This window comes from Aedes aegypti, chromosome 2, assembly GCF_002204515.2.
Source record: "Aedes aegypti strain LVP_AGWG chromosome 2, AaegL5.0 Primary Assembly, whole genome shotgun sequence".
Taxonomy (NCBI): domain Eukaryota; kingdom Metazoa; phylum Arthropoda; class Insecta; order Diptera; family Culicidae; genus Aedes; species Aedes aegypti.
Genome location: NC_035108.1, coordinates 379009073 through 379025298, shown reverse-complemented (window position 1 = coordinate 379025298; position 16226 = coordinate 379009073). Strand labels below are relative to the sequence as shown.

General features: G+C 36.6%; 2 protein-coding genes across 7 annotated transcripts in view; one reads left to right on the top strand and one right to left on the bottom strand.

Moving 5' to 3' along the window:
- LOC5565323 (protein phosphatase 1L) overlaps positions 1-1847 on the bottom strand; it is a 112519-nt gene extending 110672 nt beyond the window's left edge. The window contains exon 1 of the mRNA XM_021846839.1: positions 1259-1847. Within this exon, the coding sequence (XP_021702531.1) occupies positions 1259-1319 (61 nt within the window). The 5' untranslated portion in view covers positions 1320-1847. The remainder of the gene's footprint in view (positions 1-1258) is intronic.
- LOC5565314 (dedicator of cytokinesis protein 9) overlaps positions 1-16226 on the top strand; it is a 301107-nt gene that overhangs the window by 69241 nt on the left and 215640 nt on the right. The window lies entirely within an intron of this gene.

The following is a 16226-nucleotide window of genomic DNA, read 5'->3' as shown; positions in this document are numbered from 1 at the left end:
AACAATGACAATTTAAACCATGAAAGCAATTCAGTAAATTTGTTTTGGTTCCAAGGTGCTCAAATCGTTTCGCGGTTTAGATATCTCCTATAGAATGGATCACTACAGCTGCCTTGCAAGGTGAACGATTTAAAAGGCTTCACAAAATTGATCAATTCAGCAGAACCGTATATTGCCAAATATAATATTTACATTTGAAAATTGTTGCATCTTCTTATTCTTCTGGGCATTTTACATCCCAACTGGGACAGAGCCTGCTGCTCTGCTTAGTGTTCTTATGAGCATTTCCACACTCATTAACTGAGAGCTTTCTTTGATAAAGTTGCCATTTTCGCATTCGTATATCGTGTATGATCGTACCGTAATCCGGGGGCAAATTGATCAGTGGGGCGAATTTGATCAGGTCGGTATCAAAACACATATACTCCCAAGGATGCTGAAGGTTAAGTTGGCATTACAGACATCCCATGGTTTCTAGTTTATAGATGTCTAATGATGATTTTGAACTATTTCATTTTTAGTAGGGTCATTTTGCATAGAAATATTCACACATTTTGAAGGTGTAAGCAACACAGTTGGGAATGTCGGTGCTAAACAGTCCACTGGTGCTATTCCTGCATGTCAACTTTGAGTGTTTAAAATGTTGTGTAAGCTTAAGTATGAACTATTCAACTCATTTTTGACATCATACAGACACCTTCAGCAGCGTTACCGTTTATAGCCGCGGACTCTACTACTAGGCTAAGGAAGGCCCCTCTGTTTATTTATTCATATACCTATTTGGGAATGAACCCGTCTATGACAAAGATACCATAATGGAAAATAATTTAAATTAAATTGACCCATGTTCGTTGGGAAACACTCATTTCATTTAACTTGTGACTACACGTTTAAAAACTATGGAAAACCCGTTTTGTTCAATATTATTCATTATCGTTTACCACAGCCACCCAAAAAGCCAAAGTTCTCCTCTATCTTGTTGGTAAACCCGTTTTATACATTGCAGATAAAGTGCACGTGATGAAATTAAACATTTTTCTAAACAAATCGCACATGATGGCTCTCTTTTTTTTGTATGATTACATACCACTAAAGAAGACACTTGAGATAGTATTAATTCGACGAATTCCTCTACCTCGTGGGCTTGTAGACAATACTGCCCACTTTTGCCGAGTTCGGTGAACGCGATCGCGTCTTCTGCTCTTCTGCCGGCCATCAGCGAATATCTCCCCATCAACCAATGTAATGTAACACTTACGCAAATCACTCTTCTGGTGGATTGACTGCACAGCTAACATGTGATGGTGCTGACACATCATTTTGAGAAACCCCTTTCTTTTGCTCCTTCGCCGCGATCACTTCCACTAGTTTCAACTTTTTCACACCCCGAATAACAATTGAATCGTACTGTTGTTGTACACTTGTTGTTATCGTTGTTGATTTTTGCACACTGACGTCCACACTGATTTACGTAGATATCAGCCGATCGGGCGTTGTCGTTTTGTCTCGGTATCTTCTGCTGTTGCACCGGAGTAAAAATTCACCAATGACCAGCATTTTCACCATACGGCACCTTCACCGTTCCATTGGGAGCGAACCATTTCACGTAATCAGAACGCCCACGATCGCGATCTTTACTCACAGACTTTGTCGTACGAAAAGGTTGTTATTCGGACACACGCGAAACGATTGCACAATGTTGTTAACGATCGAGAACGTTTTAGAATGATGTTACCGTTTAATTTGGATCCTGTGCAGGTTTGCGAGGTTTCCCGTGAGGCTGCAACGGAAATACTAAACAAAATAAGTCGCACACATCGCGAATCAAGAGCCGCGCGCTTTCGTTTCGCACACGTTGAGAATCTTGGGACATACGACTCCGGCCCGGGATGAGACCACCGCGGCTTGTCTACGACTATTGCTCTGTGTCACGGTGCTCCACAGACCGGAATTATCAGAAAATAAAATCCATCAATTCAGTGCTCAGCAGTCGTTTTCAAATTTTAAGAAAATCAACGATATCTGAACAGTTTTACATTTACCATGATTCTCCAGAAAAATCAATAGTTAACAACATCTTCACGTCCAACTAATGTGAATAATGTAATTTTAACTTTCTCCTGTGGATAACAAAAAAGGGATTAATATACTTCAAATCGTTATTTGTTTAGATTTTTCTAATTGTTATGTATTTAATATGAAGGATTTGAAAATTTATGATATTATGAAAAATATGTATTCACACTAATTTGGACAAAAAACATTAAAACTAGATAATTTTGAAGAAAGTTCATCCATTTTAAATAGAAAAATTATACAGAAATATCGTAGGATTCTTATTAACGATGCTTTCGTAAGACACTCGTAGATTGCAAATATCAATTACATCAACATTTGTTTAACAAACTGAATTCTTTTTACTCTATTTGTAAATTTATTTGTATGATCTTTCACGACCAATTCATATGGTAAAATGACGTACGATAACATGTTTTCAACAGGAAAGTTTATATATTTTTTCTATTGCAATAAACCATAAAATTAAGATTTTTTTTTCAAATATTTTCAATTGGAAATAATAATAATATACAGGGCTGGTAGCAAGTCACTTTTTAGTGACTTGGTCACTTTTTTCGACCTGGTCACTAAAAAGTCACTATTTTCAACAAAAAGTCACTAAAGTCACTTTTTTCACGAAAATGGTCACTAAAGTCACTTTTTTCGTGATCTGATGAGTATGAAATTAAAGGCAGGTTATTTTTCCAAACATCATCAAAATTCCTCCGGAGAATAAGCCAGAGATGGTTAGAAATAACAACCAAAAAATTCAAAGAGTTTGTCAGAAACTCGTACAGAACTTCTAAAGCGAGTACTAAAGCCTGTCCACGATAAATTTCGGACACGGATGGCGGGTGTACCACAGAAAGTTCGAGAATTTTACAGAAAGAAGGATTAACATCCTTGTCAACTGTTTATTTTGTAGATATAACTCTTTTATTCTGAAATAAACAATTGTTTTTGTTGAATTATGAGTAACTTTTTTTTGCTGCCATTATTTGGGTGTCCGAAATTTAACGTGGACAGGCTTTATTAATAATAAGAAATTGTATTTGAAATTCCAACAAATAAACTATACATTTATCCATGAATCAACTCTTGACACTGTTATTCATACGGCTTTGGTAAACTATTTCTATTCATAAACACGTCTCTATAATGAATGCTAGAACTTTGTTGAACAATAATAATTAATTATTAGTGATATCAGTGGCTATTCCAAATAATCAAATCTACATGTTCATACAATAACAAATATGCAAAATTAGTCATTTTCAGGGTCATAGATCAGATAAAACGTGTAATTACGAGCCGCCACTGAGTGATATGATTGTTTTAAAAACCTAATTTATTTATTCAAACAATCAGTTAAAATATAGATATTTTAATATGAATGGAATAATTTTCTAATTCGGTTTATCTCGAATTCGTCAATAATCAGTTGCGTTTTGGAGTTAAGGCCCAAACGCATTGACAGCAGAATGGCAACGGAAAGCGTAACCGGTTCGCCAGCATGAACTATAACATGCTTGTCGACTCAGTGTCAGTTCACTTTCATTCGTTGACAACTCAGTCGAGATGGTGTGATCCATGCTGGCGAACCGGTTCCGCTTTCCGTTGCCGTTCCGCTATCTTTGCGTTTGGGCCTTTACTGTTGTTTATTTGGAAGAAATTGTTTAATTTTACAGACATTTTGCCACGAATTTAGCTTTTGAAGTTTAAATTCTATCAGGATTTTTTTCAGACTTGTTTGAAATTCATTCACGGTTGTCGCCAAAATGTTGTCTACAACTAAAAATTTTCCCTCGAATTATTCCACAGATTTGATAAGAAATGCTTCAAGTAATTAGTTTTGCATCTCTACTTCAAAATCTTCAATGATTTTTTGCCAGTAAGGTTGCTAATGAACAGGAATTTTGCTAAAAATTGTATCCGGGGTTTGTTTACTTCATATTTGTAACATTCGTCCAAAGTAGGCATTGAGTAAATGGAAAACCATACATTTTATGGCAGTATGGGGCTCTGCACTGTTTTGTTTTAGTATGGTAGTTTGACGTTTACTGGCCTTGTTGTTTACTAATTATATGAAAGTGTGAGAGAGAAGGAATGATTTTTGTGCAGAGCCCCATGAGAAGAAACTAAAATTTCTAAAAATTACCAGAGACTCTAAAGTGCATATTGGATGAAATTTTATACAGCACATACCCAATATTGGGTGAATAGTCAGAAAATAATATTGATAGGAGTTTATTTTCTACTACATTGCGAGGCTCATGTATATTATCAATGTGACGGTTATGCTGCTACATGTCGCATTGTGACAAAACAACTTTTAAATTTTCTAGAACATACTCACAGATAACAGTAAGTTGACTGGAACTGTTTATCATTTGATGACTCTCCACTAGAGTGTTCATTTCCCGGCCATTTTGTTTGTCCCGGGATTCGGGACAAAAATCTTGACTTGTCTCGGGAAGTGCCGGGATCCCGGGATTTATAAAATGTTCAATAAAACTAGTATTTTGATAGAAATGGAATTACAAATCCAGCAATACAAAGTTTTTAAATGAAATAAAAAGATAATGTAGCTTTCCAATAATTATAACAAATCATATTTTATATATATTTTTCGTATTCTGTTGATGAATTTGATAAAAATCAAAACTTAGCTTGACTAATTATGGGTTTGCTAGTGATTTTTTCAAATTCTCTATACTGCCCATAAACACATGTCAGTATCATGTTTGCTTAGATTCCTATTCACATGGGACAATAGAAGTATGGTAAAAAATTAAGTCATAATATTAAAGCAGTTTGCTTCAGACATTTCAAAACTCATCAAAACTTTAGAACAAAAGAAACAATAAAAGATAATTGTAGAATATCATGCTCAAAGTTAATAACTGATAATTATTGATCGAAGTTTAGATGTACTTTCAAATTAGCTTTCTCAGTATTTGCTTACAAAAATGGCTAATGATGAAAAGAAAAGCATTAAAGCTAAGTAGCCCGTCATTCGTTGATTTTGCAGCTCACAATTTCAAAGTGACAAAACTCAGTCAACATAAGTAATATTGATTCGAAAAAGTATCACTACTTGCGCTTACATGCAGAAAGTATGCTGATACTTTTTCAGTTATCTCAGTGCAAAACCAAGCGGTTTTCTTTGCTTCGCAATCGTGAGATGAATTAGCCACAATCATCGATGCCCAGTTCAAATTTCAATGACGGTCTACTTTGCCTTAAAACTTTGCAACTAGACAAATAAAAATATGTGTTTCTTACTTGGTACATTGGTCTTATCTTGAAAATATTTACTCTTTTCAATGATGGTTTTCTGTTTTATCAAATAAGAAAAATGTCATTGTTTTTTATTGAAGTTTAGTGGTTTTCATCAAATTCTACGTACATTTCGGGAAAACCGAGATTCTCGGGGTGTCAGAACTACTATCCCGGGAAACGGAAAATCCCGAAATTTGTTAAATCCCTGAATTTTTGTCCCGGTATGAACACTCTACTCTCCACGGTATTAACACGAAAAGGGTATCCAGTTTCTAACATATTCTGGATTTACGTTAAAAATTGAGCAAGAATCCAAAGTTTCACAATTTCCCGTGGCCTGGAACGTCGACGGATTGAAATCTTTTTGAATCATTTATCATATACCTTTTAGAAGTGCAATAAAATTGTGTCTTACTTAGGGGCCCAGATAGCCGTAGCGGTAAACGCGCAGCTATTCAGCAAGATCAAGCTGAGGGTCGTGGGTTCGAATTCCACCGGTCCAGGATCTTTTCGGGTTGGAAATTTTCTCGACTTCCCAGGGCATATAGTATCTTCGTACCTGCCACACGATATACACATGCAAAAATGGTCAATTGGCATAGAAAGCTCTCAGTTAATAACTGTGGAAGTGCTCATAAGAACACTAAGCTAAGAAGCAGGCTCTGTCCCAGTTGGGACGTAACGCTAGAAAGAAGAAGAAGAAGAACTTTGAAAAATGTGCTCTTTCGATCAAGCTACAAAAAACTGTGATTTTTGTCAACCCTATTGTCAAAAATGACGAATGTGATAAATAAGCAGTTATGGGCAGTAGATTGGTTTATATACGCATTGAACGTATTTTATTTCTAGCCATTTTTATAACCAATACTTGTAGTTTTGAAGTCACTTTCTGGTCACTATTTGGCCACTATTTGGTCACTTTTTGGTCACTTTTTGGTCACTATTTTGGTCATTTTGGTCACTAAATTCACTATTATTTTGCTGTCTAACTGCTACCAGCCCTGTAATATAACATAATAATAATAATAATATAACATAATAATGATAATGTAATATAAAAATAATAATATAATATAATAATAATAACATAATTAAAAAATAAAATATAATATATTTATTTATAAACATCAAACTTTTTCATCGTGATTTATTCACAATTTTAAAACCTTCAGTTTATGAACTTGACATTACCTGACTCAAGCGAAAAAAAAAATCCGAGGTACATTCGATTTGCATAATCTGCTGGTTAAGACATAGCGTGCAATGTGATATATCACATTGCATAGCGTATACTCATAAAAAGTTGTTGGAATATTTGAGGCTTAATAAAAGATTGAAAGATTTTGCCAGCTTTTTGGCAGGATACTCTTAAAATTCCGCACAATTCTTAAAAGGATTAAACAAGGTGAAATTTTTCACTGTTCCCTCAAAATCCATTCACGGAACTCTTCTGAATCTATCATTTAGTTTGTTTTCATTGAATTTTCGATCGATATCTGTCACAGTGATCTTTGGTCGATTTATGTGTAGATGCCTAACAGATATCCCAAAAAGTTTTCGGAGATTGCATGGCGAAATTTTCGACACAATCTCCCCAAGGCAGATAGTTAGCTCGAAGGAAACTTATAAGCAATCTTTTTAAAATATCCACTGCAGGGATTCCAGAGCTGATGATTTCTGGTTCAATCGTTGGGAGATACCTTGATCAAATCTTCAGTTAACTGCTGGGAATATTGTTGATGAATCCCGGACTTGGAAAGTATGGAGATAGGGTAGGTGTACCAGTTATGGCCATAGTGGTTCCCTATTTCGCCATACGTGATGACTTGGATGTCTCCACATTTTGAGAAGTTTTGGGTGTTTTTGCAGTGAGATATAGGATATATCTTGATGATAAAACATTCAAAAAGATAAAAATGAGAAAGTCATTGAAATTTCACATATGGCCAAATAGGGAACTACTATGGCCATAACTGGTACACTTTCCCTATATCTTATTCTTGGCACACTTTGATTCACTTTGGCAGTGTTTTTTAAAGCTACAGAGCTATATACGTCGTTTCAAAGTGCTTCGTATTGCAAAATTTCAGACAATTCGGACGAGATAAATCCCCCATATCAAAATAAATCGCGGAGGAATCCTAGGTTTATTTTACTCTATTCTTAAACCGTACCTAAATGCGGTTAACTGCTGAGTCCCAGACAATTGGATGGTGAAAAAGCATTTGACATATAAATTAAACATATAAGTGTGACTGAAATTGACTTTGTAAAATTTTAGAGAACAAACCCTTAAAACTTTTTGCTTCTTTATATTGTTAAGGTTATCATATTGAAAAAATATGACAAAAATTGTCCTAGGTATATAGCGGAATTGTGGCAGAATATACTACAGTAATCATAAATTACATTCATTCACGAAAATAATGAAAATAACGCTTGTGTATGCTAAATTAAAGTTCAAACAATTTTCGCATTTTTTATAGACTTACTGTAGGCTACATGAATTTTTTTGACATATTGCCAAAACCGAACGGGCACTACTAAACAACATGGTGATGCTAAACCTACATACTAGTTGTGCGTATTTGAAATGTTGTGTTAAAATAAAATTGACCTTCCTAACTTGTTTTTGAAAAGATGTAGACCAGGAATTTTGAATTTTCGATCATAAAACTGTTTTCAACTTACCGTCGATGGGGGTGACAATGGGTCTGGGGGGTGAGATTGGGTCGAAACGGAAAAATATGATTTATGAAATATTTCAGCCAATGTTGCTGATATTACTAAAATTTATAATTCATATGTTAGGGAACATATTATTACACATAATTAATCACAATATACATTTTTAGAAATAGTAGTTTTTGTTTAATATATCAACAAACTTCTATGTTGAAACTAGACAAAATTTACAACATTAAATTTCTCTTGTGCAAAGTATAACGCATGAACTTTATTCTCTTTTGTTATATTAGTAGAAGGTTGAAAGTCTTTTCAATACACTTCACACGATTTTTCCGGAATCTATTTGATTTTTCCACAAAAATTTCATTTTTTTTTTGGTACAGTGTCTAAAACACTAAAAATGGGGGTGAGATCGGGTCAAGGAAGAACGATGGTGAATGAAATCACAAGTCTACTTTTTTGTCGATTCACGGTGCCATGTGTACTCTTTCTCCATTAAGATGTGTTTATTCTTTCTAAATACAGCATCGCTGAAACATCAAATAAGTCTAGTTGAGGATTCCGTGCATTGAATAACAATGCAACGCATTTTGACAACTTCTCAAATCAGCAACTGTTTTTCGTGCGCAACAACATCGTAATATTTTATCAAATGGTTTTTAGGGAAACTGAATAAGCTTTATGGCAATGGAAATGAAACTTGAAAGACAATTTGAGGGGAAGAACAAGGAAATTTGTGTAATATTGACGATAAATGCTGGGTAATTGAAATTACCGTTTTGATTCATATTACGGACAGCTTCAAATTCCGGACACTCTACTTTGTATGGGAAACATTTCACACGAATGTTTCAATTTTTTTCGTTCAAAAGTTCTCATTTTCGAGGCTCGTTTTAGTAAGCTTTTTCCATAAATATCTTAGAAAATTTATAATGCCCAACTACCATAGATGTCTCTTTAGTGGTTTGACGATTTCAATTGATGATTTGACTGTTCCATTAATGATTATCATGAGCTGTCCGGAATTCGATTCAAAGTGTCCGGAATATGAGGCAAAAGTGAGGAAGCGTCCGGAATAAGAATCATGAAAAAGCCACACATTTTGATTGATTTAAAATTATTCAAGTTGCGGAAGCGTATTCTTTACCCACCATTCGAAAGATAAGGACTTCCTACGCTCGATAGCGCTAAGGAATCATACAGAATGATTTATTTTGTATGTTCTATTCTGGGTTATACTTCACTGAGTCCTTAAGTGTCCGTAATATGAATCAAAACGGTATATCAATTACCCAGCAATTGAATTGTCAAAATTGAATGCTAGATTGCATTGTCAAAATTAAATGCTAGAAAATATCAGTATAATATTCAAATTGATGAAATTTATAAGATTTGAAGTTTTTCATGAAAATATTGACTTGGACAAGTAAATTTGTAACATTGGGTTAGAGAGTTATAGGTGAATCAAAGTATGCTAGGAACCGCGCATTTCATCGAACCCTTCCTTTTTTTCAATTTTGTCCAGACATTTACAAGCTTACAAGGACTAATTGGATTCATCAAATGCTCAAAAACCGACATCTCTTCTCGACATTGCGTCAAGCAGCGATTCGAAAATTGAGTGTTTGCGGATGCCCCCAAGGGGGAGTCTTGTCACCACTTTTGTGGAATCTCGTAGCAGATACGCTATTGAGGCAACTCAATAATTGCGGTTTTCCAACTTATGGATTTGCCGACGACTATCTAGCTCTGATAGTTGGTATGTGCATAAGCACCCTATTCGACCTGATGCAAAGTGCTCTTCAGGTAGTCGAGAGTTGGTGTCGCCAAAATGGCTTTTCGGTTAACCCGAATAAAACATCTATTGTTCTTTTTACGGAAAGACGAAACCGCGATGGAATTCGACCTTTACGTCTTTTTGGCACTGATATTAATGTGACTGATCAAGTAAAGTATGTCGGAGTCATTCTAGATTCCAAACTTTTATGGACAGCTCACATTGATTTCAGTGTCAACAAAGCTTGTATGGCCTTCGGTCAATGCCGGCGAACCTTTGGTAAAACTTGGGGCCTCAAACCCAAATATATCAAATGGATTTACACAACAGTTGTTCGACCAATATTGGCATATGGATGTCTTGTGTGGTGGCAAAAGGGCGAAGTGAGAACAATCCAATCAAAATTGGGCCATCTCCAAAGGATGTGCTTGATGGCGATGTCTGGTGCGTTCTCTACAACTCCCACAGCAGCGCTCGAGGCCCTTTTCGACGTTGCGCCACTACACATATATCTTAAACAAGAAGCACTTTCTTGCTCTTACCGTTTATGGGTACTGGATCTACTGGAGAAAAATCCAGTGAATCGTAGATCTACACACACTTCGTTGTTTCCACTTTTGGTGAATTGGGACAAAATTGTCCTTGCTCCAAGTGATCTCACAATTGCTTGTAACTTTCCTTACAGGACATTTACCACACAATTCCCTTCACGGGAAGAGTGGACGTCTGGCTATTTGGAAAGAAGTATATCAAACAATATAGTATGTTACACTGATGGCTCCCTTCTTGAAGGTAGAGCTGGTGCAGGAGTATATTCTCGTGAGCTAAGGCTGAATCAGTTTTACTCACTTGGTAGAAACTGCACCGTTTTTCAGGCGGAAATATTTGCTCTTATGTGTGGAGTGCAATCAGCACTTCAACAGCGCGTAATGGGTAAAGTCATATACTTCTGTTCAGATAGTCAAGCTGCTATAAAAGCTCTCGCTTCGGCCAACTCAAGGTCGAAGCTTGTTATCGCATGTCGAACTCAAATTGAGGAACTGAATTCAGTCAACTCTGTAAACCTTGTATGGGTACCTGGCCATTCTTCCATCGCTGGAAATGAATTGGCTGATGAGCTAGCTCGCGATGGAGCATCGCATGACTTCATTGGCCCTGAGCCGGCTATTCCAATTTCGATGTGCTGGGTGAAGCTTCAGATAAACTCTTGGGCGGCAACTCAGCACAAGCAATATTGGAATAGTTTGGAGTCGTGTCGTCAAACAAAATTGTATGTTACTGAGCCATCTCCAAAGGTGGCGAAGTATTTAACAAATCTGTCAAAGCAGAATTGCAGTCTCTTGGTCAGAGCGTTGACAGGCCACTGCCGACTCAACTATCACATGGCAAATATTCAGCGTGCTGACTCATTTGTGTGTGATAGTTGTGACTCCGATTATGGAACTTCGTATCACCTGATATGTAACTGTCCAGTTTTTGCGCAAATGCGATTCCAATTACTTGGTAAACACTTATTAAGTGAAACTGAATACAGAAGACTGAATCTTCAGGACATCCTGTTATTCTTAACCCGCTGTGGTAATGAGCTATAGGCTCTCTTTACGCTCATGCGTTTTGCAGTGCCCTTTTTAGGGCGCTGTTCGAACCCATTGTGGTATGGAGCTACATGCTCTCATTTCGCTTATGCGATCTTCCCTCTTCAAGGGACCCCACTCCTATTTCCTCCCATCTTTCCCTTCCCTTTCCTCTCCCATCGGGTAGATGATGAAATAGGCTCAAATATGGCGATGGCACAAATCTCCCAACTGGTGGGGAACGTGCCTTTGGAGCCGGCCTTCTGATACCTGATACCTGATGCTAGGAACCGCGCATTTCATCGAACCCTTCCTTTTTTTCAATTTTGTCCAGACATTTATTGCGGCGCTTATATTAAATCCACATCCAGCGGCGGTGGTAACGCGCAGAAGATATGCGCGCAATTCAAACGCAACGTCAAAATTCAAGTAGGCTTGGATTTTTTCGTTCTTCAAGGACGCAAATGTTTCAAATTTGCTAAATCTGAAACATTTGGTGATTTTCATTATCACTGCGACGGTATATCGACATTTTCAGATAATCGCATTACGTGGATTTATCTAGCAGAGCACAATACAAGCTTACAAGGACTAATGGACACAGATTTGAAGAAGTTTTTTGTTTTCTGATAATAACGCTCTGGGGTGCACCGTGACTGTTTGTTTGACCGTGAGAGATGTGTATACGGTTCTAAGTAACAATCAGCAGCCGACTCGACGGGATGACCGCGGGGTGTGGGGTGGAAATGGAGCGAATCGGACTGTGTCGTGGTATTTAGCCTCCGTACTAAACCACTTGATCTTGCTCCGATCGCCACTTGTCTGTGGGCCAAGCCGAGTTGTTGTTTGTGTGTACCTACTTTCGTTTGTGTACAAAGTGTGTAATATCAGCAGCTGATGATAAAGGCTTGAAATCTCAAAAATAAATAAAACTGACAACACACACCGTCATATGCGAATTCCGTCATCAGCCTTGACTAACGAGGTCCATCGGGGTTCGGGAAACCTGCTTTTTACCTTTACGGGAATAAGGTTGTCAATTTACAACAATTGTGAGAGAAATTGAAGCCATTCAAAGGTTTAAGATGAACAGCCGGTTAATATTTTTTTATAAAAAATAAAATGTAAAAATGTATTGTTTCGGTTTTGCCCACCGTACAACAATAATCTTCACTATACCATCAAACGGCATGACTTGCAACTATTTAACTTAGATAAATAAAAACCATTATAATAATATTAATATGATGAAAGCAGATTGCCTTATTAGCGATTATTACAAGTAAAATAAAGTTGCATGAATCAATCATCTCTCCTCATCTAGCTGACTCTTCTCATTAAACATATCATCTCAATCAATGGAACCGCGGAAAAGCCGCATCATTTTTTTTTTGTGATTCATGATTCATGAAATTATAAGAATTTTGCCGCATTTTTTCATTTTTCCGTATGTTAATCAAAGATAACCCTCTGCAGAATATCAAAGGAAAATCTCTGTTTTTCGATTATTAATTTTTCTTAGCTTACTGATTTTTTAAGACTGGTCATTTCTGGCAGAACTCAATCGGTCGGTATTTTTAACCGAACAGATTGAGTGTGTACAAACCCTACACGCAAACAAATTTTGTTGTATAATCTACCGAAGCCATGGTAGAATTAAAAACTGCACCAACGATTTTCAACCTACTACAAAGTTTACTATAATTTGGTAAAAATCACTGAGCAGTGCAGTACATGTGGCCATGTTCATAGTAACATCCACTACAAAGTATTGTATTCCGATCCGTGACACTAACCGTACAACACAGTGTGGTCAAAAGTACACTGCGAAACTTGTCAAATAAATAATGTTTCTAGTCATAAATACCGCAACTATGGTTAAATAAACCGAATATTTTTTCTTGTGTAGTTATATTGACTATGTTTTGGTAGAGTTAACAGATTAATGTAGTCGGTTGAAATTCGTTGGTTCAGTTCTTAGTTTTACCATGGATTCAGTAGTTTCTATAATAAAATTTATTTCAGTGTAGTTAAAATAAAACAATTTAGTACTAAATTCTGTTTTCATTTACTCAATATGGAAGGGATTTCACTTGAAAAATAAATAAAATTCCCAGGTCGTAAGATGCTTCAAACATGGGTCATTTCTGTCTAGCGTTAGAAATTTGGCAAGCTTCTTCTGGCGTTACGTCCCAACTGGGACAAAGCCTGCTGCTCAGATTAGTTTTCTTATGAGCACTTCCACAGTTATTAACTGAGAGCTTTCTTTGCCGATTGACCATTTTTGCATGTGTATATCGTGTGGCAGGTACGAAGATACTCTATGCCCTGGGAATCGAGAAAATTTCCTTTACGAAAAGATCCTCGACCAGCGGGATTCGAACCCACGACCCTCAGCATGGTCATGCTGAATAGCTGCGCGTTTACCGCTACGGCTATCTGGGCCCCTTGTTGGCAAATTTGGCAAGCATCAAATTCCAATTAGTCATAACCATTTAAATCAAAATATGAATTTGTTTGCTTTGACAGATACGCGAATTTTGACCTCAATTGTAATGCCACATGTTGAAGTCAAGTATACGACTACAGTTAGAATTAAATATTGCAGTATTAAATGCTATTTTTCCTGTGTTTTCGATCAATATGCTTAAGGATTTATTATCATGAAAGTATTTTAAGTCTTATAAATATTTGAGAATGAGATAAATTACAATTGTCAAATATATCAAGCGTGTGCTAGAATAAGGGCGTAAGTCGCATGATCGATTTCTCTTCATCGATCCTCTCTTCTGTGAATAAAAGTGACAATATGCGGGTTTGTTAGCATTTTTCCTTTCAAACCGTTTGGTAGCGATGCAATCTTGCGGCCTGAGCTGAAAAAATGCTGACAAACTTGCGTCTTGTCACCTTTATTCGCAGAAGAGAGGATCGATGAAGAGAAATCGATCATGCGACTTACGCCCTTATTCAAGCACACGCTTGATATATTTTGAACATCACGCGAGCTTGTATGCGACAGACAACATGGCCACACAATTATCTGCCAATATTATTCTCTGTAGCTCTGCTATACATTTGTACAAACAACGGACGACCTATGGCAGCCCGTAAAGTCTTGATCTTGACATTGCCGTTTCCTAGATTCGCTCTCATTATAATATTTTTTCGGCTCACATTTCTTTAACCCCAGGCATACCATTCGCGCGTTTTCGCCATCTCCGTTCTTATGGTGTTGTTCACACAACACAATACCATCATCGGAAACGAAAAATCTTTCCCACTAATCAGAACGCTAATGGTTTGTTTGTGTAAACAGCAAATAGCTGCACTGTGGTCGTTGCATCCCTCTTTCTCGTCGTATCAGTTCCAAATTGGCTGATGCAATATGTGTTTACATTTCAAGGGGTTATAAAAACCTGTCATTGGTTCTAGTTGCAACTGATAGTTGATGCCTCGTGTCGGAGATTTGTGTCGGTGACAATGACTCCCAATTTGATTTTGTCCACTCAGGATTGATATAGTATTCAAGAATTCACCACATTTCTCCGGAAACCGTAATCAGTTTGGCGTTGTTATTCGGCAATGGTATTGTTTTTACATAAAAAATGCGCAGCGTCATAGCTGCCAAACCCCTCGGAGCACATATGGGAGAAATATGTCTATTCTAGTACAGAAGTGATGAATTTCTCTCCATCAACATTTAACAAAATGGTTTCTATAGCATTCTTCAAAACCTTACGTACTTCGTCAAATTACATGAATCCTAATCAGTTGTAAACTAAACACTTATTCAAATGAAACAAAAAAGTAAACTTCAGGCTTGAAAATTTTCTTTTGTTTTGTTTCAAACTAACCGTTCTATCTCATCCAGATACATTTCCCGTTCGATTTTGGCACGGTTCGATTTGGCAACACGAAACCGTTCGATTTTGGCAACACTCTTAAAAATAATGAAAATTACTGTGGACGTAACTCATGTTATGACTGAATGACACATGATGTAAGAGATGGAACGACACAAAAACGTGTTCTTGAAGAGTAATGAATAAAAAATGTAATTTTACATGTTACAAGACACGAAAACGATCTGTGATAGACATTTCCTGAACTAGACACTAACGTATTTAAAATTTGACACAAATTTACCTCTCTTGGCTCGCTTCACACAAAAGACGTAAAGCATTTTTGTCATCCCATAACGGCTTTGGGTCCATTGCAATGGGAAAAAGTTGCAAAACGACAAAGTATCTTGTGGGCGCAATGCGTATACATCGTACACAACAACTCAATTTTACGAAAAACTGTCTGAGAAATCGAAAGGAAAGTAGTTCTGATAGGCGAACGTATTATTATCATACGCATTTTATTCAATTTCTATTTTTATTAGGTTTTAAACAAGATTATTCGTGTTATGTGTAAATAAATGTGATTCATGTAGTCAACTTTATCATTAATTCGCTTTTCAAACTATTCTAGCTGCTAAATGTACTTTATGTTTGATAATCAGTTTTCTTATGGAACATATAATGAATATAATAAAAATCTAAATTCTGGGTTTGTATAAGACCACCAGATTACCGCTTCTACTTCATAAGCATAAGGTCATGGGTTCAATCCCAGGCCCGTCCGTTTCCCTCGTACTTTGTAGTTGCATTTTGCACTTGCTTATATATATTCCACTATTAATCTATCACACTTAAAGCTATTCATTCATAGCAGTCTCTAGAACCAGAGACGGACAAGAAACCGTTTCCCTACGCTTCTATTCTTCCAACATTCTAGCATGTATTTCCTAACGCCTGATACATTGGCAGTCTGCTTCAGCTTCAAAAGCCTGGCCTGTTGTG